We start from the raw sequence: 23909 nt of genomic DNA on the forward strand, positions 1-23909 counted from the left end.
TAGCTAGGTTGAATGTATGATATGTGAGACCCTGCATAGACACACATGCGCACTGTATATGATTTAATATATGTCTGTGTGTTATTACTGCGCTCTGGATTGAATATCCAATTGTGTGGCTTTGTAGATGATAAATAAAATGGAAATGGTGTGTTGCGTTAATAGCATCGGTTAAGATATATGGATGGTTTAATTGCATTGGCAATCGAGTAGGGTAGTGTAACTGATTCGTTAAAGTATAATTCTAAGTGGGATTTATCTAAGGGTAGCGATTCGGTTACGCATTGGGTTACAATACAATAACATTATTGCATTGTATACAATACTATTGTGTTTAGTTGTCAAACGGCACGTGTTGTTGTCTAGAGTGTAGCGGCGATTACCTTCTAGAGCGCTCTAATTGTGTTTGTGTTCAAAATAAAAACGTGTTGCCTGCCGAAGCTGCGATGTTGGCAGTGGCGCACGAGCATGCATAACAAATAGACACAATACAGAAGTCAATAACATCGTGGCCTTAAGAGAATAACATTTCTCGTAGGCACCATATCAAGTAATGCAATGATGAAGGGCACTTGCCCGTAACGTTGTCTCTTATAAAACATTTTTTTTTTATCTTTTAAGGCCACAGTGTTATTGGCGAAATGTGAGATTTCGTCTATTTTGTATCTATCGCATGTATAATACAGCAGAGCGTGTCAATAACAACGTCTGTCATGAAACAACGTGATCTCTATATTCTTGGTTCTTTCGCTAAAGTCACGTGATCTCTCGTTGCCATATTCTCGTTCCTTGACCCGAGCATTCTGATTGCATTTCGTCGTCCAACAAGCGGCGGCCTCTGCGTGGTTTTTCAATCAACGGATCTGTTTGCGGCGTCATGATTTTGCCAACGGACACGTTGGGCCATACATCCAAGCCCGCGTACAGATTGTGCGACTGAGTTTCCAGAATTTTGCTTCTGCTCAATCAATGCTGATAAAAAAAATGATGCACTCCCAGACGGCCGTATGCGCGTATGATGAATTTATTTCGCCCACCGTACGTAGCCAACCGCGCCGATCGCAGGCGCGGTGCGAAGGGCAACAAAGTAAACACACAAAAAGCAGTTCTAAAGAAGTCGATTTTAAATCTAGACGATTTAAAAGGGCACAGCTCCAGTGGCTTCCTCATACCGGAAAGGAAGAACGTCCCAGCTGCCACCGAAGCGCCTTCTGAAAGCGCGCAATGCAGAGTGACCGTCTTTGCTCGATGGTTAGCCGTTGGGCCGAAATGTTGTGAAATAAATACTTTCATGTCTTTTTGTCATGGTGGAGAGACGTATAAGCGAAGGAAGACGTATTGTTATTTGTGTGCTCCACGACGATGCTGGTGATCATCATGTCGCACGCTTTTTTGTGGGGTCTGAATACTTGTCGTGTCGTCACGTCGCATAATTGACAGCCCCCTTGTCAATCCGCCGCTGGAATAAGGCCCTTTCCGCGCCGCGCCGCTCGTCACGTGGTTCAGCTGTGCTCCACCCACGCTTGTCCATACTTCACCACGCTTGTCAGTGCGGCTCGATGAGGTGGGACGAGGAGGCAGGACCGGTTCAGATGCCGCTTGTCGCTGATGTTTTGGCCGTGCTGGGGGACTTGAATTGAGATCGCTACTTTCGTAGCGCAGCCACTACACCCCCCCCCCCCCCTCCGTGAGGGTTATGTATATCTTGCAATGCGTATTCTCGGCTCGAGTGTATGCCTGCACATTCATTGTATACTCCTATAAGTGTATTGCTTATCATGTCGTATACGTGCTTTAACCATGTAAGTGCAGTGAGATTCGCCGTCTCAGTGTTTAAGGTTGACCATGTAAAGAGTCAATGTATTCTATATGAAAGTAAAATGCCCTTTCGCCATGCGAGAGCTCAATTGCATTCAATACATGTTTATGTGTGGGACTGAAGATCACCTTGTACGCATCGATGGGGGTTTGTATATGACGTTGTGCACATGTGGGTTGAATGTTAATACAATTAATCCTTTTTAACATGTAGGCTTTCGCGACCAATATCATCCATAATAGAGTTGGTAAATGTTGTGGCTTGGCTCTCCAACACACCGGTGTGCTGTACTAGTGACGAATTGGCATGTTCTATTTACGTGACAACCCTTACTATTTAGCTGTGTCGGGTGGTGGCGGGTTTTAACGACACATATTTACGCTATCTAACCTAAAAACCTCTATTATGGATAATTAATCCTGTTTAAAGTACATGCCTGTCATACATGATAAACGCATACCGGTGGCATTGGCCAAACACCCCAGGGCAACGGTCACCTGTAAATGGGCCTTGAGACTCAGTGAGGTTTTTTGATGAATAAAAAGTATTATTGTTACGTATATAACAGGTAGTGAATAGACACAAACAGGAATTGTATATATAGTAGAACCTGTTTTCTTTTAAGAGGCCCAAGTATGCATATTAAACACATCTTTAACATTTTACACGTAGGCTTTCATGACCAGCATCGCGATTTCGTATTAGTTTCTTTTGGGGTTAATATCACTGTGGAGGTCGGATGTTCTTTTTTTTAAACTTATAACAACCCTCCACTGACGGAGTCAGTCAAATCAAGTTGCCGCAATGGACAAACCAAATCAGTTGGCACGTTTGCCCATAGCGTCACGACGTGACTGGCGCTGTCGGATGGTGAAGGGCTAAAGGTGAAAACATTTCACTTATAACTACGACGATCGAACCCAATGTAAACCGATTTTACGACTTAACTCTGGAACACATTTAGTGTCTGTCTAACGCTGATCGATCGGAATGCAATCCGATCATTAGAAAAGTACGAGCACTCGGCTAGGATACCGAATTCAACTCGTGAAGATGCCTGCAGCAGTAGCGCGTGGAAAAAATCTGAAGAAAAGGTGAGCTCCTAAACGCGCAGCTCAATCTGGAAAACTACGTTTGGATTGTTCCAGCTTACCGCTTTGTCGTCCAGTTAGCACGCTGGCACACGTGCGCGTACAGTATTCACTCGTTATTCACGAACTTGCTATCCGCGATTTTGGCGATCCACGAATCGCATCTAGAACTCGATACGAAGTGCAGAGAGAGTGAGATGCAAGTGCTCAGTTAAAGTGATGTGAGAGAATTGTCACGTATTTAATCGCTTATTTATGCATTTATGAAAGAAATTCATTAAAAAAATGAGCATCTCCGGGATGTATCCCTCGCGAATAACGAGAGAACGCTGGTATTTATAACGGAGGCTATCCTCCGCTCATATCCTGCGTCTTACCAATCCTACAACCCATATTCTACCACAGAGGTCATCCTTCGGCTATCCCTCACCGCGGAGGTGGATATTCTGCCGCGCTCGCACACTGAGCATTTATGCAGACATATCTGTGCTCGCAGGTATACCTACGTAGCGGGTTCCGTGCAAACAACTGTTATTACGACAGCCGCGAATATAAAAAAATGTGTATCTCTGAATTTTGACACTCTAACATGAAGCCAAATGACTTTACGCGTACAAGAACGTGCGCACGCACGCGCGCTCTAAATGCAGACGAATGCGTGACCGCCACCCACCCTGGGCAGGTTTGTATCGGCATGTGCTCTTGTAATCAGAAGCCCGGCGCTCGTATTATTAGGGCAGTAAACACGCGCGGGCGCCAGCCGGCAGGCGGGCGGTGCGGGTGTCACGCGTTGCCCGCGCCGAGAGACCTCACGATGCCGTAGCCGCCCGCCCGTGTATCTGTCGCAAAGTCGCTCGCCGCATGCGGTGTCTGCGCGGCTGCAAGTCCGTGGGTGCACGCACGCGGCCGTGGCCTCACTGCGGCGAGACTCACTCACTGACTGGCTGGCTGGCAATTGGAAGGTTCTGAGTTCCAAATCCCAGTTGTGTGTGTGTGTTGGTGGGGGGCGGGGGGGCTGTTGGGGTGGGGGCTGTTTGTCAATCTGGACAGTGGTGGAAGCTGTCGACTGTTGCAGAGGCGGTGTTGGGGCTCATGGGTCGGAGAGGGCCCAGGCGCTGGGGTTACGAAGAGCAGGGATGTCGGGTGGGGCGCCCACTGCCAATTTAACGCCTTGCGCCAGCGCCCACGCCAACCACATTACGCCGCTGAACTTGGCTCATCATTTCTCTGGGGTCGATGTAAAATAAGCACCGTTTGGTGCAGAGTTGCACCTGCTTTGCAGTTTTATAATGATGATAGTAAAAATCTTGCATCGGGCATAGCATTGTGGAATTTCCACCAGGAGATCATTGCGTGTGCGGTGGTTTACACGTGCGTTCGCGTGTGAGCGTGTCTCTGCGATGTCGAGTTCCTCACGCGGTGAAGGCTCCGTTAATCAATCGGCTTATTGGCTTGTTTTATTTAAAAAAAGTGAATTTGCTTGTAAATATTTTTTGGCTTATAATGAAGGTACATTTTGTGGGGCTGTAAAGTAGTATTGCTACGTGGATTTGCATTCCGTATTGGGTGCGCAGTTGATATGTTCTGTAAGCCCTGCTCTTTAGACGTGGGATTTTTGTTGTTGTTTAATTACCTATGGAAATATTCAACTGCAGGGTAATGTGGTAGTCTAGAGAGTAGGGGTTGTTGGCCTATCCGTGCGTCGTTTGGGCTGTTGGCTTATCCGTGCGTCGTTTGGGCTGTTGGCCTATCCGTGGGTCGTTTGGGCTGTTGGCCTATCCGTGCGTCGTTTGGGCTGTTGGCCTATTCGTGCGTCGTTTGGGCTGTTGGCCTATCCGTGCGTTGTTTGGGCTGTTGGCCTATCCGTGCGTTGTTTGGGCTGTTGGCCTATTCGTGCGTTGTTTGGGCTGTTGGCCTATCCGTGCGTCGTTTGGGCTGTTGGCCTATCCGTGCGTCGTTTGGGCTGTTGGCCTATCCGTGCGTGGGGTTTCTCCCGGAGCACTGAGTTCCCTCCGATGCTCAACCAAAAGAATTCGAGAAGGAATCGGCCAAACATCCCAACCCGGACCCTTCTTGGCGGAGGCCCGCCTGTTCAAATGAGGCCCTTTTTGCTGGGGGGTCTTTGTATTGCAAAGCGGAGCAGGGTCACTGTTTAATGCACTTTCTTCGATTGCCGGCCACTTATAAAATCGGTGGTCCTGGGCCTCCTGTGGGTCAACTTGGCCCGAAATAAGTACCTGGTGTGTGCGTACGAGTGCAAGGGGACAACGGTGCTAGCGCGTGCCATGCCGGTGTTAAGGGGCGCTCACTATCAGCACGCTCGCTCCTGCAGGAAATGGGGATCATCACGTCCCTTGTATGATAGGTGAATTACCATACACAGGAGTGTTAATTCGAAGGGAGAGAGATAATGAAATACAGTCTTCCAAAAGAATGGGCACGTGGGAAAAACGATAATATGTAGGCGATGATGGGATGAGATTTGATTCTCGTGACCAGCTTGTTCTGAACAATAGGTGTTCTGCTGTTGTGAAGTTAGATTCAGGACACCATATAATGTACGTGAATATATATGTATTGTGTGTATTCTGTGACGGATTTTCGTGAAGGACGCTCGTGGGCAGTTGGAGGCAGTCTCCCTCCAACAAAAATGGAGGGCAGAGGAGCGACGCTCACAACAACCGGCAGAGCGCCAAGCAGCTAAAATGCAGCGAGTGGGCACAGCTGGTGCAACTGCCAGTCATCTCAGTCAGTCAACCAATGGCACCTGGGTCTGTCCCGTGACCTCCTGTTCGCGAGCCTTCGACAATCCACGTGGCCTCCAAGTGCACCTGACATGGCACAGGTGCCGTGGTGACGTCACTGCCACTTAGTGTTGTTGTGTGTGTACGGTATGTCCACAGTTTAATGTGTAGTTATAGGTGTGGCACTGTATTTATTCGTGTGTATATTCTCTGTGTGTAAGGAGCGGTGGCGCAGTGGTTAGCGCACTGTGCTATGAACCCGGCGACCTAAATTCAATTCCCGTTCACGACCAAAAACAGTGGGGGATATTTTAAGCGATCCTGGGCCTCCCCGAGGTCGACTTCGCCACAAATGAGTATCTGGTGTGGTGTTTAAACATCAACACTGGGGAGACGAAGGGTGGCCAGGCCTGGTGTTCGTCGGTACTACTCGCAAATAACGCTTCCCCGAACAGTCTGTTAAATACTTCACAGTGGATCTGCATCTTTTTTTTTACATGCCGCTTTCGCGACCAATATTATCCATAATTGAGGTTTTTTGGGTTCGATATGGTTGTCGCCTGATGAGGCTGGTTGTAATTACCGGCGAAACGTCGCACTCTAATTGTAAATGTCGTGGCTTTCCTCTCTAACACACCGATGTGCCAAAGTAGTGACTAATTGGCCACGTTATGTTTACATGACGAGCCTTACTAATTGGCTGTGTCGGGTGGTGGCGGGTTTAACGGCACATTTATACTTACGCGAGACCTAACCCAACCCCCCCCCCCCCTCCCCACCTCTGTTATGGACACATGCAGCAATTTCATATTTTACCCATGGAATGTAAAAATGGGTCTTCAATGCTCTTTTTCAGGGGGTTCCTGCCATGTAAAGTCTGCTGAGTCATTTTTTTTTGGGGGTTCGATCCAAATCGTCTCCAGCGGGAAGCAAACCTGAGTGCCCAGAACAAAAGGCCCGATGTACAACAAGGGGGCGGGGGGGGGGGGGCGGGGTGGATGACCCTAAACAAAAATCGACACAAGTCGATCAAAAACCCATTTTGGTGAACTGCCTCTCGCTAGGCCCCACCTCCAGGTCGGTATCCCGCACAGCACGATCGCTGCGCCTCCACGCAGCGAACCCCCGCACGGGATGTAGTAGATGGCAATGCCCCCCACCCCCCACCCCCCCCCCCCCGTTCTTCAATGCCCCCTCCTCTTCGTACCCCAGGGCGCCCCGGCCAATCCGGTGACCTTGGTTTAGATGGGGGGGGGGGCGGGGCGGCGGGGGTGGGGGCTGGTGCAAAATCCCGGGGTGGCACAAGACAGTGAAGGTGAAGCAAACGCGAAGCGCTCGAGAAGACCGAGCGACGGGCACGGTCCGTTCCGCGTCTTGTCGCCGTGCGCTCAGCGCTCGCTCTCTCAGCACGCTGCGTGTATGCGAGGAAAAGGCCGCGGCAGCCGTCGCTTGATTGCTGGTCAGTTTTTTTTTAAATCAACATTTTGACTTGATTGATTGTAACAATTCGGAAGGTGCGGGGCGGGTGGGGGGGGGGGGCGCTGAACGTAGCCCCCCCCCGCTAGCCCCCCTACTGCTTTTCGACTGTCCTGGGCCCTGGGGTAGTTGCACCGCTTGCAGCAAATGTGACCGACCGTCCGACCAACAGGCAGCAGTGTGATAGAGACCCGTTTCCTCATTAGTCGTGGACCGGTTTTCTCATTATTAGGACTCATCAGTAGAGCACAGTCATCGTTCTTCACTGCTGCCAATATCTTGCTTCTAGAGACCTCAATTTATAGAGTCCCCCCCCCCCACCACTTCTACAGCATGGGGGGGGGGGGGGGAACCATAAGCTCACCTGACGGCAACAATAATTAAAACCTGCCACTGATGGGGAGAAGACAAACAAAATCGTAACAGAGAGAGAATTAGTGCCGGACGAACAGCGAGGCCTTTGAGCGGCAACGCAAACGCTCCCGTTTGTCCCGGGCCTAGTCATGGGGAATATCTCATCAGCGAGCGATCTGAGCTACGCCGTTGGAGGATTTGTGCCGCCGGCCGAGCGCACCTGGCCGTGGGAGGACTGCCGTGAACGCCTGATGATGGACGGACGGAGGGGAAAATCCTGGGCAGAGTTGTTTGGGCAGGGAGAGCCGTGTCAACATTGTCCTGGCTAATTAATTCATTAAGCGAGGCATATATTTTCTTTACACACACACACACGCCCGTATACATATTTATTCATTTTACGCGCCCAATGATATATTGCCCCAACGAGTAGGACACGAAGGTGCGTTTTACGACGCCAGGGGTTTCGGATGTGTTTAATGCGGTTATAAATGTGACAAACACGGCGAGCGGACAAGATGAGCGTGCGGCACGTAACGCCGCACGCAACGTGGCCGCCTCCCTGCGTGTGTGTGCGCGGGCGCGTGTACACGTGTGTGTGTGTGTTGTTACACGCGTGTACACGTGTGTGTGTGTTGTTACACGCGTGTACACGTGTGTGTGTTGTTACGCGCGTGTACACGTGTGTGTTTTTTACACGCGTGTACACGTGTGCGCGTGTGTGCGCCTGTGTCGCAGTGGCCAGGCGACGTATACACGGTGCTCCTCCATCAGGGTCGTTTAATGGGAAAGTGAAGACATAAATAAAACGTGTGAATACACACACACAGATATATGTTTTTACGCGGTGTGAGTATTGTGCTCGGTGCGTATTGTTTGCAATAACGCGCGTGTCCCCGTGCAAGCGGTTCCCTTTTTTGTATTCATTGAACTGAATGAGCCACTATAAAACATAGGCCACACAGCACATGCATATGCATGCGAGTGGTTTTAGAGTGCATGCATATGCCTCCTCTTTGTCATATGCCTGCACATATTGCACTGTACGCGTGTTCTGTATGATGCCTGTTTGTATACGCGTGTTACACAACGGGGTAGACGGAGAGGTGGCATAGTGATTGGCGCACTGCACGAACGAAACCGTCGGCCTGAGTTAAATTCCCGGTGAGCGGTAATCTGAACCGGTGCTTTCCACTCCACCTGCCCCCCTTCGCCAAACCCACATTGACCGGCGTGGTGAAGTATGGTTTAAACAACCTCATTGACCTACGGCAGGATGAGCAACCTTACATTCAGCAGTGGGTTGAATTTTTATTTTTGTATTTTTTTAGCTCGTGGTATGGAGAGCTTGGGTAACTTGGCCGGGGTGGCACTGCGGTTGTGAGTTCGAAACCCAGGCAAGAGCCGGTTCAGCCGATCGTCCTTCCAGCGTCGATACGATGAGTATCTTTTGCGTGAAAAATCAAGAGTGTGTATGTATGTTGCACTTCTTTCGCACCGTACGTAGCCACACTTTGCTAATCGGAGGTGACCATTGTACTAGAGGGACCGGCCCCCCCCCCGCCCCGCCCCGCCATAGGGAATGAGGGATTTTCACCACTGTCTCTCCCCGGACGAGCCGATGGGGACGATCCGCCCCACGTTCGACACGTACACGCCCAGGTCCTCAGAGCACTTGGACACACAAACACCGGTCGCTATCTACGTGCAGCGGCGCCGCGCGCAGAAACGCTCGCATCCGTGCATTGCGTGGCGTCTCACCCCGTTGTGGTTTCTCGTTTAATTAGAGCGCTCGGGTTCCCAGAGTCCGTGCCCTCGTGTCGCGCAGGCACGGAGCGTTCTCGCCTCCGCGTGCCCTGTCTGTACGTAGCGGCACGATTGCGCGAAAAGCCTACACGCCTGTGCGTGTGTTCGTGGCAGCTTTAACAGCGTTTTTTCGGACTTTGATTGACAAAAGCGATTTGCTTGGATTGGACTATCACCCCACGCAAGGCCTTCTTTAAACTGCCCTGAGACTCGGTTGCGGCTTTTTGCGTGCATACAGAATTCCGGTGATAAATAATATGAGTCCGTGTATAATTTTTCGATTTAAAGCTTTCGTGACTGCAAGGATTCATCTTCTTGGTTCTTTCGGTAAAGTCACGTAGGATGTGACTTTACCGAAAGAACCAAGAAGATGAATCCGTGTATAATAACTCGATTCCTTAGCGCACTCCTCACACATCTGGTGTATCGGCTGGCCCAGCGGTAGAGCGAGCGACGCACAATCGGAAGGTTGCGAGTTCAAATCCTGGTTGTGGGTTGACTCAGTCCATCATCCCCCTGGGGTCAATAAAATGCATGCCAGTTTTGGGGGGGGGGGGGGCGGTAAGTCAACAATGGTTTCTCTTTGCCTCAACTCACCCTCACCATAGGAACGAGGAATTTCCACCAGTGGCTCAGGGCTGTCAATTGGAGATGAGCATTGAGGTGGTAAATCACGTGCCTTTATGTTTCCACCCCCCACCCTGAATGCCTCCCTGCCCACTGCGAAAACAGACGCTGCTCCATGCAGCTCACTCCTTCCTTCTCTCTCTGTCCTCCCCTCTCATCATCATCATCATGTTCCGCCTCTCAGTCCCCACATCCTTGGCCCAGTCATTCATTCTCCTCCCCCACGTCCCGTGCCTGTCTCGAGCTCCTCCCTTCTTCCTGCTGCTCATCTTGAGCCACGTGGCCCCTTTGTCTGTCCCAGGTCCCGTTTCACCGTTCCCCTGTCCGTGCATTTCCTCTTCTTTCTCATTATTTCTCTTCTTTCGTCCCTTTCCCATTACACTTTTCTTCGTTGGTTTATCATTTCATCGCCTCTACTCCCCCTCCTCCTGCGGTGTGCCACGGGTTCAAACAAAGAGTTTTATTTGTGCAGAAAATCACTTCGACTTTGAGGCTGTCCACTGCCCGTAAATGCAGGGCGCTCGGGTACTGCTGTACCGCCCTTTATTCTCGCCTCGCAGCGTATTCGGATATAAAATGTTGCCCCCCTCTATGTAGCCCGGCGCCTGTGCCCCTCCGGCCCCCCGGAAGGGCCCCGTGGAGTTGCACTGCCCGCACACTCCTCGATAAGCTGCGCTGGTGTGCCGTGCGGTGCGTGGGGGATAATGCTGTCAACTGTTCCGTCCTCGCGTATGATGGCAGCAGCGATACGTTCCGCAGCTAAAATGCCAATGTCGAGGTCTGCTAGCCATGACGAGAGGGGGCTTCAGGAGCGAGAGCATTCGTGTAGGTCTCCTCCTCCTCCATTGAAGCAGCACAGACTAGAGTGGGTTTACTATGCAATCTATAGCATTGGGTTTCATGGCCACTGAAAACTTGGACTACCCTCAACAGCTGGAGGACAGGCCTAGAGAAGATGCGGTGGCCACTTGCTCTACAAGTGGAGCGTGAGGGTGCAGCCCAAATTGTGGCCGTGGCGACCACCCGAGTCAGACGATGGCCTCACGTACCGAACTCCTGGCCCTGAGAGATCCATTCCCGGCGGCATCGCGACCGCTCTCTCTCTGCCTCGCCTGAAGCCGTTAAATGGATCGCTAACCTCGAACTGCTTCCTCAGCCATACAGAGGAGAAGAAGAAGAAGAAGAAGATGATGGCATGGTCGCAGTCGCACACTGGTTTGTCATGTGTCTCTATGAATCTCTACGTATCTCTCTGCGTGCCTCCTTTAGGTTTACTGTGTACGGTCCATAGTTTGGGTTGCACGGCCAGTTGCAGGACCGTGGCTCGTCTTTGACTGCGGTTGTTTGTGCCGATTGCAGAAAACACGCGCTCAACTGCCATCGGATGAAGCCCGCGTTGTTCAGCGTGCTGTGCGAAATTAAAGAAAAGACAGGTAAGTCCGGGACACTTAGCGGTACGGCTTGCGAGCGTGCGTGCGTGTCTAAATGATATGTACCAGATGATTGATGCGATTGCCTTGCGCGTGCGCTGTCTTGACGGCTGATTGTATGTGTGTGTGTGTGAATGCGTGGTATGCGTGTATGGAAATATAATGGGGAGCGGTAGTGTAGCGGTTAGCTCGCTGCGCTATGTACGATTCCTGCTCACGGCCAACACCGGTGACGATTATCTGAACCGGTCCTGGGCCTCCCCAAGGTCGACTTGGCCTCAAATGAGTACCTGGTGTGGTGTGTAAACATCGCCACTGGGGAGACAAAGGCGGCCGGGCGTGGTGTTGGCCACCCACCCCCTCGTGTGCCGTGCCGGCCTTCGTATCATTCACACGAGATTGTGCTCCAAACCTTCTTTTAGCTCGTACCATTCCCAGCGATATGCATTATATTTACATTTGCGGTGTGCGCATGTGTTAACGTATGATAGTATAACTACACATTATATATCATTGCTAAATACATTTCCGGGACTGTGTGAGCAGCGGTGCGGGAAGAGAGGGCTGAGCATTTTACCACTATCATCATTAAATTAAAACATTGCAAAAAAACACGTGTAATAAAAACATTAGCATATTACTTGTGCGTTTTTAAATATACGGAACCACATTTGTTATTGGCAATAGTCGTCACATTTTCAGCCAGCACGCTTTTACTATATTCTGCTATAAATTTGTTTATACATCTTTAAAAAAAACATTGCTTAAAGTGTGTACGCAAACATACACAGAGTGATAAAAGTATGTGGTGTGACAGAGAGCGATGCATGCCCTTGATGAAGCTGTGTCATTTCTCAACATGGTCCCCTTGAAGTGCAATGCACTTGGTCCATCATCATTATCATCATCATCATCATCGATGTCCCAAGGCTTTTAATCCCCACCCGGACAAACTCTTTATCTCACTCGCTCACAGCTCACGTCGCTTCATCTCCGCTTGACTCAGTCACTTTCCCCACAAGTTGTTCCTTAACTGGAGAAATCGGGAAGGCAACGGGAGCTCGGTCCAGTGAGTATGAGTTTTCTCCAGATTTATTAGAAACAAAAATTCATAATTTTTGTACCATATTTCTCTGCATTTCTTCTCATTTCACACCAGATGTCTCTGGATTTCCTCTGATTTTAGACCAGATTTCTCTGGATTTACTATGATTTTACACCAGATTTCTCTGGATTTACTATGATTTTACACCAGATTTCTCTGGATTTACTATGATTTTTACACCAGATATTTGAATATCTTTAATATTTCACGAGCTTCTCAGGAATCCTCCTCTCTCAATTTTGTCAAGATTTTTCTGAAGATAGTTTTTTTCCTCCTCCATATGCACTTTATATGCACTTTTTTATTGAATGTAACAATTTCAAACACCTGTAACATGATAGTTAATCCACGACACTATTTATCTAAGCAGTCACCCTTTGTCGAAGGTCCCCTCCTTCTATGTCGGGCCACAGGCAGGCTTCATCGCCTCTTTTATCCGGCGTTGCATTTGCGTGTAAGCTGCTCGATGTTGCGGTAACAGCTGTAACAGGAACCCTTGCGGTAAATTTTTCAACGCAAGCTTTCGCGACCGGTATTATGATTCATAATTGTTTTTTTTTTGTCAGATCGCGGGAGTAAAATGTGTGTCGTACACTCTGCTCCACCCAACACAGCCGATTTCTATAAATCGCCCGTGGTTGGGTGGTGGAGGGTGTACGACACACACTGTTTACTCGTGCGATCTGACCCGCAAATCAATTATGAAACCATGCAATACACACAAACACACGCACAGATTTAAACTGCACGCAAAACAATACCTCCGGAATTCTTAGCTCTTTCGGTAAAGTCACGTTGAAGGGAAACAATAAAATAATAAAATGTATATAAAACAATTATTTTATTGTTTCCCTTCAACGTGACTTTACCGAAAGAGCTAAGAATATGAATTACTGCAGTCACGAAAGCTTTAAATCAAAATACCTCCGATATTAATATAAACGACGATAACACAATAAGAGAGAGAGAGAGAGATTCACTTGCGGGTGCATTTTGCCACCGACACGCAAACACATTCTACGTCGGCCATAAGTTGACCAGCATTGGCCCCGGCGCGCGGTACGTGGTGGCGTGATCGTGCGATGGAATCGCGACACGGCAGTGCGATACGCGGCAGGATCTCCTAAGCCGCGTCGTTTGAAACGCACCGCTCATTTGCATTAATTTCGAGGTCCTATCACGTGCAGAAGGCACGCATTTACTCAAGCATAAATCCACATCTATTAGATGTGGCACCATTATTAAGCTGCACACACTGTCCCTTGTATAGAATTAGCAAACAACATTCTGGTAAATGTCCTATCATGTTTCAAAACCCACACAGTGTCCATGTTATATATTTATATTTCTGCATATAAGCGAGCTGCATCCGTTTGTGTTTGCATAATGTGTCCGTGCACATACGAGTGTGTGTGTGTAATGTATAACATGCTGTGCGTACACACACACACACAGCCATTCTCACTCCACTGCTGTATGAAGATCTCCCCAGCACAATAATAAAATGTATCTGTAATCCAGGTCGCCCTCTGACGCCTTCATTACTCAGGTCTCATTTCGAACCCGTTGTAAAATATAAACCGCTCACGGTCGCCAACAAACAAACAAAAGCAGCCGCGACCAAATCCCCCACCGGCGGATGAAGGCTTCACGGCTGCCACTTGCCGCCATCCCTTACGCGGCCTCGCCGTGCGCGGGCCCCGCCGGCTCGGCACGTAACGTCATCGCCCCATCCATCCGCGGCGGTTTCGCTCGCGCGCGGCTCCCGTCCTTCGGCTGCCGTTCCGTCGCCAGTCTCCGCCTCGTCGGCCGCCGCCTCCGTTGTCGTCGTCGTCATCGTCGCCTCCGGCCAGCGTCGTGTCCTTCCGAAGCACGATATTTATGTTCCTCGACGGTCAATGCGGACGCCTCTGGTTTGCGTTGTGGGTGAATCATTACCGCACCGCCCTGTTGTTGTTATGAAGTGCTGTCCTATTGAATGCGCGCTCGTGTGTTTTGACACCGCCACGTGAATTTGAAAACATGGTCGCAATTTATGTGTTTTATAGATGAGCTCTGTGGCTTGCGTGCGCGTGCCTGTGTGTGTACTATGTGTGTATGCATGTTGAACTTCTTTCGTACCGTACGTAGTCAACCGTGCGAATCGGAGGTGCTACATGTGGGGGTGGGGAGGGTGCCTACGAGCCCGGCAAACCTGAGTTTAATTCCCGCTCGCGGCGACAAAAATATCTGAACCGGTCCCGGGCCTCCCCTAGGTCAACTCAGCCTTAATTGAGTACCTTGTGTGGTGTGTAAATATCAGCACCTGGAGAGACAAAGGCTACCAGGAATGGCGTTGGCCACCCACCCCCTCGTGTGCCGAATCAGCCTGAGTAGGTGCTCGCTAACAGCACTTGACCCGACAGTCTGTTTAAGGCTATACGGGGAGCTCTGGTTGCCTAACAGCCCTCCGACTGAGCCAGGCAGTGGCTCGAGCAAAATACAAAACATGGTGGGGGTGGGGGTTTACGGTAACCTAGCCCATCATCTCTCTGCGGCGATAAAAAACAAAGTACCACTCTGGACAGTCACAAATTGCATCGTTCTACGGACGTACAGGCCTTCCTCGTGAGAATGTGTCACTTGTCAACGCTGGCTCAGGGTAGCTGACGGAGATGAGTTTGTCCGCATGTGTTCCATGGGAGCGTTGGGAGACATCCTCGAAAATTCTCGCCCAGACTCATTACCCTTCTTCTGCAAAGGGAAGCAACACGTGTGTGCCCGTGCAATTGCTCGGCACAGACACGCGCTCGGTCGCTTTACGGTGCGGTTTTGTAGCAATTTTAAAATCTTTATATCGGAGCTGGAGCAAACTACCCCGCAGTCGATGAACCGTATTTCGCGGGACGTCTTCACAACACTGCGTGGGCAATTTTCCTCCGCTGAAGCACCTCGCCGCATCATTTGTTTACGCATAAAAAACAGTTTTGTGTAATGCACGGACGCGCGTAAATACATTAGTCCCCGCGCTCATATCGGGGGCAGTAAACATCGTACCGTGACGTGTGGACGCCGCCGCCGGCCACAGGCCGGCCGTGCGATACAGGAACGAGGACTCCTGGCTGATTCACGATGGCATCGCACGCACGCGCGCGCGCACACACACAGTCGGCGGCATCGAGTCAAATCAAGCCGCGCCGTAGCCTCTTTCTGCTCGAAACGAGCTGCAAAGGTTCGTCGCTCCGTCTTTCATTTGCTCGGGCCCTTAAGCCTGCGCTGGACATTCTATATTTCCATGGCAGGGGCCCGCTGTCTGTTCCCTGGGATATAACGGCCAGACGACTCTGTAGAAATGCGGCGTGCGCCGTTTTGTATTGTTAGCCGCCAAAGAAATGTGCACGAGTGCGGTTGAACGACGGTTACCATTGCGAGCCGAGCCATCTCACTGCTGCGACACCTCAGAGCAGTGGGGAGCGGTAGTGTAGCGGTTAGCGCGCTGTGCTATGAACCCGGCGACTCGGGTTCGATTCCCACTCACGGCCAACAGCAGTGACGATTATCTAAACCGGTTCCTGGGCCTCCCCTAGGTCGACTCAGCCAGTGTGTAAATTTCGGCACCGGGGAGACAAAGGCTGGGCCACCCACCCCTTCGTGTACCATGCCGGCCTTCATAGGGGCTCGCTAACAGTACTTGCTGCTACAGATTTTGAAGGCTATACGGGGGATAGCCGGCGCCTAATTTGTGTGAAGATGCACTGGTGTGTCTCACCGTGTGTGTGTGTACGAGCGTGCATATTGACGCGACACGAAAAGCAAAACGAGGCTCCCCTCGCGAAGTGAACAATGTGCCGGCAATTACCGTTTACGATTTAATTGTTTGACAAGATGATCGTTGCACCTTGTCTTTGCGTACTCGCTGCTTATTATTATTACTACTATATCGCCAACTATATTGCCTAAGCATTTGTAAAGAGCGCACATGTTGACGGCGGTCGCGTTGCGCACAGTATGCAAGCGAAGGTGGTGGGATCATTTAGCAAAAAGTTATCTTTCATTACAACACGTTTGGTTTTGTGATGCTGCATTACAACGCGCTTGGTTTGTGACGCTGATCGTGCAAAAGCACAATCGACAACGACAAAAACCTGGGCACCTTGGTCAGTAGTAATAATAATTCTAATGTATAATGCGCGTTCCATTCTCGGATCCCAATGTGCGTTCACACCGCCCTACGGAAGATTAATTCTGAACGACAGGAGATGGCCCTGTGCAGATGGGCCAATTGGAAGTCTCTGTTCTGTGTTTAAAACAGTTGTTGTGTCTGTTACAGACACTTTTATAACAACAACAAAAATGGATTCAACGCGTGAATAATAACGTAAATAATGTATTCGAATGATCATGCGCGGCGTTAATCTTGCACATAAAACTTGCACGTCGTTTGATCTGCCATTATTGTTGGTGCGACGATCACATTTAGCCGAATACCATAAATAACCGTCGCGTGGACAAGAGTCGTGAATTGTTGGGTGTCTCTCTCCTACACTCGACTGTATTCGCAGCGTGTGCGGGCCTCTCTGTTTATAAATAACCCTGTCATGTGTGTATCGGTTGACGGACAAAAAAAAAGCAACCCTTTTGGCCGGTCACCCAAGTAATTACCAGCGGAGTGGCTCGTCTGGTATTTTCGTCCGTCCAGAGCGGTGCAGAGACGCGCCCGCCCGCCCGCTCGCCCGCTCGCCCGCCCGCGCACCTGGAGACTCTTAGCAACGTTGGCTTGCTCGGCCACGGCTCAAGCAAAAATCCGCGCGCGCGTGGGAAAAAAAAGGAAGTACCGTCAAAAATTACCCGCGCGTGTCCGTGCGCTTCAGAAATTGCGTTTGGCGTTTGGATCGGAATGACAAACCGCAGGCACACGAGAACTCTGACCCTCCCGGGTCTCGTCAGAATATCGCAAATGTGTGTATAACGACAGCTGTCATAAATATGCCACGTATTGCCCCGTGGGCAGTTTGGCCCTTACGGTGGTTTGGCCTAACAGGTATTGCAATGCAACTTGACAGAGCGCACACTGTACGGTGGACGTTAATGGAGCATCATAATAATAATTTGCACCTATATAATGAGAACGTCGGTGCCTCCTTGCGTCAGCGACCGTCCGGAGTGTTGCTCACCTCAATTGGTGGTCCTGAAGCATTGCTGGAAATTCCACATTTACATGGCAGGGATCATGACGTCCATAATAGAGCCACTGTTCACTGCCAATAAAGCGGTATCTATTTTATCGACCACAGAGGGATGATGGACTGAGTTGACACCCGGTTGCGATTTCAGAATTCGCTGTACATTTGAAAGCAATTATGGACAAATTAATTTCATGCAATCCTTGCCATTGGAATGTGGAATTTCCACCTACACAAGGATAAGGACAACCCAGTGCTCGTTAGAGAATAGGAAACACCCACACCTTTTTAAATATATTATCGCTCGATAATTTGCATAGTTTGAATCTTAAACACGATTCAGGGTTTGTTAGACAGATTTTCTCTCAGAATATTGCAATAACTTTTGCTGAATTTTGCAAATAAATTTCCCTTCCAACTCTAATGCATTTTTATTCCTGCTACATCCCTCTTACCAAATTTGGGCAGTGTTCATGAAATTAGATTCCTCGTTTACAATTTATTTTCTGCGTCTTAACTCGGATCAACTGAAACACACTTTTTTGCGTCATGCTGCGTATGCTAATGATATCGCAATTGCAAATCAATTAATACCAAACAAACAGCACACAATAAGCAAACGGCGCCATATGGCAAGGGTGGGTTGCGGATGATCAAACAGTGGATAAAGACTGGCTGATTCACTGGAGAGAGAGAGCGAGAGAGAGACGCGGGGAGAGAGTTCACTCGATACAGAATTAGAATCTTTATCTTTTTCCTGCAGGAGGAATCTGATAAACTAGGAAGCTCTTTTTTCACATGTCCAGAGTGCACGCGGGGATCAATGCGCTCTGAAGTCCACAACCCTCTGCGCAATTGTCTTCTCCGCTTGAAAGGCCTTCCCTCTAGCTCAGGGGTGGGGAACCTTTTTTCTGCCAAGGGCCATTTGGATATTTATAACATCATTCGCGGGCCATACAAAATGATCAGCTTAAAAGTTAGCCTGTTATATTTGGTCAAACATTTAATTAACTCACCCCTAATGTGGTGGCTGTAACTGCTTCTCTTTGGTGAGGCGTGTGATGATGTTAGCTGATATTGACGATGTTGCTACTCGCAACTGCTTTTCCAGGTTTTGCTCTACTTAGATTTATTGGATTTCAAGTCCCGCCCTGCGGTTGCCTTGGCAGGGCCAGAGACCAAATGATTTCGCGGGGCCTCATACGGCCCGCGGGCCGGACGTTCCCCACCCCTGGCCTGTGTCTGTGTGTGTGTGTTCGCGGACAGACGCGGAAGCATTCGCTTTAAACGGAAATCTCAGACCGACAGTCACTTGGCCACTGGCAAGTGTGCTCAGTCTGTGTGTCATTATATCGACGACGTTATGTCAATATTTTGCTGCGAAACATAAAAGCCATCGGTGGCTGGAGGAGTAACGGGGTGATGACTGATGATAGCGACTTGTGGTCGTGGGGTTAGGGTTATCGTTTGTACGGCAGTGGCTGTTGTATTTATAGGGTTGTGCTATTTTGACTGTGGGACATTTCGGTACGGTCCTGTGTGCGTGCTGTAGAATGCCCCTTAGAACGCAGGCACTGTTTGCGCTCTGTGTGCTACGCTAGTGCTGCGCGCCTAAAATATTCTGTGTATGTGTGTATATACCACGGTTGCGTTACAGTGGGGGAAATTCCACATTCCTATGGCGGGTGACATGATATCCATGGGAGCAACCATCACTGATCGATCCACCACCAAGTGGTGTAGCCTCAACAGTCAGTAGCCGTTTTATCGACCCCAGAGGCATGATGATGGTGATGACAGTGAATATGATGCGAGTGATGATAATGGTGGTGGTGGTGTTTACGATTGAAGAAATAATGGCGGTGATAGTGGCACTGATGATGATGGCGATTAAAGTGATGATGATTAAAGTGATGGTGACCAAGGAGTAGATGATGATGAAGATGGTAAAGAGGACGGTGGCGACGGCGATTTAAAACGTTCACGACGTTGCGGCGGTGACGATCTTTTGCCGTCCGAGTCAATCCCGGCCGGGGTTTTGACCCTTGACGACCCCCGTGGCCCGAATCCGCGCGCCACCACCGCTGCTCCACCTCCTCCTCCTGCTCCCTCTCCTCCTGCCCCCGAGCCGGAGTGGGGGGGGGGCAGCCTGGTCTCTCCCATGATCCGTGAGGCTGGGGGTGGTGGTGGTGGTGGGGGGCGGGGGAAATGTGATAATTGCAGAAACCGTTTGCGGCCCCTAAAGTCTGGCCTCCCTCCCCCCTCAGGGCAGCCCCTCATTAAAGTGCCCCCCTGCAGGGGCCCCGGGCTGCACCACGGCGAGGGAGAGAGAGCGAGCGAGCCTCCTCGTGTCCTCTCCGACGTTGCAGCCAAACTCCTGCGCTAAATTTAAAGCTGCTTATGTAGCCGCTCGAGAATTTGACCTGTAGCTGCCCCCACCCAGCCACCCACCCACCCACCCTTTCCTCCCCCCACTACCACCCCTCCCTAACAAACCCAGCACCAGATTTGGCAGCGGCCAACTTCGTCGTTGTTGTTGCTGTTGTTTACGGGTTGTACCCAAGCTCTGTATATTTTGGAGTGTTTGTCTGTCTCTCTCTCTCGAACCCGTGGTCGTGTAGATTTTACTTCGGGTCCTCCGGTTGATTTTTTTCCCTCCACGTTTAGAATCAACGTCGCGCGTTTAGGGTCTTCGACTGCTGCTTTAACAAACAACAAAGTCCACGTGATGATGATGATGACGATGAGCCACTTCGTTGGGCTATCATTTGTGATAGGCGGGTCGCTTCTGAATAAGAGCCCTACAGTCCAATGGGCCATACCTGGTAAAAAAAAAAATGTTGTTTAGTTATAATTGTTGTTGGGCACGATGTTCAACATTTCGTTCTGTACCCTCCTGGGAGCTTCTTCAGCAACTTGAGAACTCTTGTTGGTCGGATGACATTGAAGATGTAACAAGGAAATCTATAATAGTCCAGTAAACGAAACTCTAAACCGTCGTACCCTCTGAGCAATTGTCTCTCTCTCTCTCTTTATTCAGAGGCGACCTAGCAACACGTGATAGCGCATCAAAGTGGCTTGTATCATCACCACCATTGCACGTGGGAATGTTAGTCACTGCCATATGATCTAAACTCATGTTTCTAAACGTGGAGGGCAAAACCGGAGAAACCCGGAGAACAATCCATGCGACCACGGAGAGAGAGAGAGAGAACACGCGAACTCCAAATATATAACGGGCATCGTCAGAGTCCAGGATCGAACCTACTACCTCCAGTGGATAGTGGCCACTCTAAGTCGTAACTCACGGTGAACGTTTTATCTCTCCTAAACGTGTTATTTGGTTGGATGTTCTAAGTTCAAAAGTAATTATATCCGTGCTTTACTACCATTGGGTGGGATTCATAATATACTGGCAGCTCTAAGGCATTGGTGGAAATTCCATAGTATCATGGCAGGGTCCAGTTTATCTACAGGGCAACCACTGTTACGTTCTAACAAAATGGTAACGGATTTGAATACCCCTAGAGGGATAATTCATGATGCCCTGCATTGAAGGCTTTAGATTTTTTTTTAAATAATAAACTTAACATCGCAATAAAAGATAATAGCAACATGATAGTTGGTGCAATTGGGGTAAAATGAAACAAATAATAGTACTCGCACGATTCAAATCGTGTGTATCGTAAGCATAGGGAGCAATAGCAATCGATGAAATGATGCATTTTTATTGCTTTATATTTTTATTTTATTGTTTCCCTTCTACGTGACTTTACCGAAAGAACCAAGGATATAAATGATGCATCATTACAGCCTTAATATAAAAAAGACAAAGATCCCCCGTGTAGCCTTCAGCATACTATTGGGACAAGTCCTGTCATTGACCAATCATGACCTAATACACACACACGCACACACGTACTATTTAATTGGCTGCATTAACGATTCTGGAAAATCCTTGGCTGTGGGAGACTGGCAATGGAGACCCAACGGGGAGGCCTAGAATGGCCACTCTATCCAATCAGAAATGAGACTGTTTTTTTTTTACGTTTCAATGTCCCTGCAGATCTCCGCGAGGTGAAGTGTGTGCGATGCTCACAGTGCTTGAAGTGTCTGTCCAAAGTGCGATGTCTTTACACGTTTCAAGCGTAATAGTGAAATAAATACAGTATGATATATTTCCCCCACCTGCCATCTCAAGTTATTTCTGCATTTTATAAATCCCGCAGGGTGCAGCGTCCACACCGTGCTACTGCCTCTGCCTTTTTTTCTGTCTCCCTTTCCCATCCGACAGACAGGGGGGAGACGAACGGTTAAAGCAAAAAACAAAAATCCTGCAAGCGTCCTTTAACCTTACCACGATTTGCAGAATTGTCCTTAAAAACAAAAAAAACATTTCCCGGTAGTTTCTCCCAGAGCCGTTCTTCTGCTCGACTGGAAATGAGTCTCAAGACGCTGATTCCCCAAACAAAGACTTTGTTTTTCCTCTCTGGAGTTGAGAGCGACAAGGCTCTCCGTTGTCAAATCTGCTGTTTTTGGCTCTTCACGCATCGAATCTCAAATTCACTGGGCCCAGAAACTCGCCCTCCTGTAATCAAGTTCTCGAAGCCGATTATATTTTGAAACCAGTTCACCCGAGAACTGAACCTCACACCACCAATTTCTAAAATCCATTCTCCGTTTTTTTTTTAGACACAAGTTACTTACAACTCATTCGAAAACACATAGTCCCAGCCTCCTGCAGCCAAGTCAAAGTGTTTAAGGTAAAGGCGCATCCCTGCGGAATTGCTCACTCCACTTCTGGCAGAAGGTCCTCCGCTAGAGAGACCTTTACGCTGTCCGTACAGCTTGGGAGATGTGGGAGTACCTACACTTTGCCCCACCATATATATCAAACCAATAATCTGGAAAGCCCAATTCCCCAGTATTAAATCCAAGCATCCCGAAGAAGCATCTTTGTGTTAGACGGGATGAATAAGCTCAGACTCCTGCCGGCTCTTTCTCTCTCTCTCGCTCGCTCACTCACTCATTTGCACGCTCGCGCGCTCCCTCACTGGCTCGCTCACTCGCTCCCTCACTGGCTCACTCACTCGCTGTCTCGCTCACCCACTCACTCACTGGCTCTCTCGCTCACTCACTCACTCGCTCTCTCCCTCACTCACTCGCTCACTGGCTCTCTAGCTCACTCACTCACTGGCTCTCTCGCTCACTCACTGGCTCTCTCCCTCACTCGCTCGCTCTCTCCCTCACTCACTGGCTCTCTCGCTCACTGGCTCGCTCGCTCTCTCGCTCGCTCACTCACTGGCTCTCTCGCTCTCGTGAACGAGCTAATGTCTGCGACTTGAGGCTCCTTTGGCGCTGCAGCGGATGCGTTGACCCATGCCCTCTTGGGATAAAGCAGGAGGGGGGTGGTGGGAGGCGGTGATGGGGCCTGGTGGGATGGAAGGGCGGGGGTGGATGTGCTGGCCGTGCGGATGGGGTGGGGGTGGTGGGAGGGGTGGGGGAGGGGATGGGTGCATGGGTGAGTAGCGGTGGGGGAGGGTGTGTGGAGGTGCATTGGGGTCAAAAGTTGCCACTTGTGCGACGGGACACGTGTGTGGTGGTGTGCGCGCGCTATGTGCTCGCCGCGTTTGCGAGTGTGCGGTGTTTATTCCCCCCTCCTCCTCCCTGTCTCGTGTTTGTTTTGTTTGGCCAGAACTAATCCAAAGTGGATTAGTGGGGGGGGGGCTTTGGAGCATCATAATATTTGCCAAGACCGCCCAGGGAATGCGTGCGGTTCCTCTCTCTCTCTCCGTGTCTCCCTGTCGCTTCTCTAAACAAGATGCAGAAGCCTGAATATTTCGTGTGTTGCACGCAATGAGACCGTGTGATCTCTCGCTATAAATCACCGCGCGCGTGCGTGTGTGTAACGTGTGCGTGCGTGTGCGCGCGCGTGTGTGTGTGCGTGTGGTCGCCTTGGCCTTAAATGGGCACCAAAGCGCGGTGTGCAAACATCACCACTGGGGAGACAAAGGTGGCCGGGTGCCGTTGCTCTCCTTGCTATTGTTACGTGTGCCATGCCGGCCGGAATAGGTGGCGTTCGCTAACAGCGCTTCGCTCCAACAGCCTGTTAAGTTTACACGGTGGGGGTGGGGGTGGTCGTTGTCCTTTGGAATGCAGAGCTCTTAAGAGGGAAAGGGATGAGCTTAAATCCCAGTGACTTCATCGACGAGCATCATCATCCATCGTCGTCATCGTCATCATCACGACATTTCGGTCATTGGTGTCTCAATCATTGATCTCAACCATCCTTCAC

At 49.8% G+C, this 23909-nt stretch overlaps 1 protein-coding gene across 5 annotated transcripts in view; it reads left to right on the forward strand.

The window, feature by feature from the left end:
• The window catches only part of LOC116945009 (pre-B-cell leukemia transcription factor 1-like), a 235145-nt gene that overhangs the window by 18385 nt on the left and 192851 nt on the right, over positions 1-23909 (forward strand). For all 5 annotated transcript variants that reach the window (XM_032959053.2, XM_032959049.2, XM_032959050.2 and 2 more), the window contains one exon: positions 11277-11350. In XM_032959053.2, coding sequence (XP_032814944.1) covers positions 11277-11350 — 74 coding nt within the window. The remainder of the gene's footprint in view (positions 1-11276; positions 11351-23909) is intronic.

This window comes from Petromyzon marinus, chromosome 22 (genome assembly GCF_048934315.1).
Source record: "Petromyzon marinus isolate PM22_M1 ecotype Great Lakes invasive population chromosome 22, UKy_Petmar_22M1.pri1.0, whole genome shotgun sequence".
Lineage (NCBI taxonomy): Eukaryota > Metazoa > Chordata > Hyperoartia > Petromyzontiformes > Petromyzontidae > Petromyzon > Petromyzon marinus.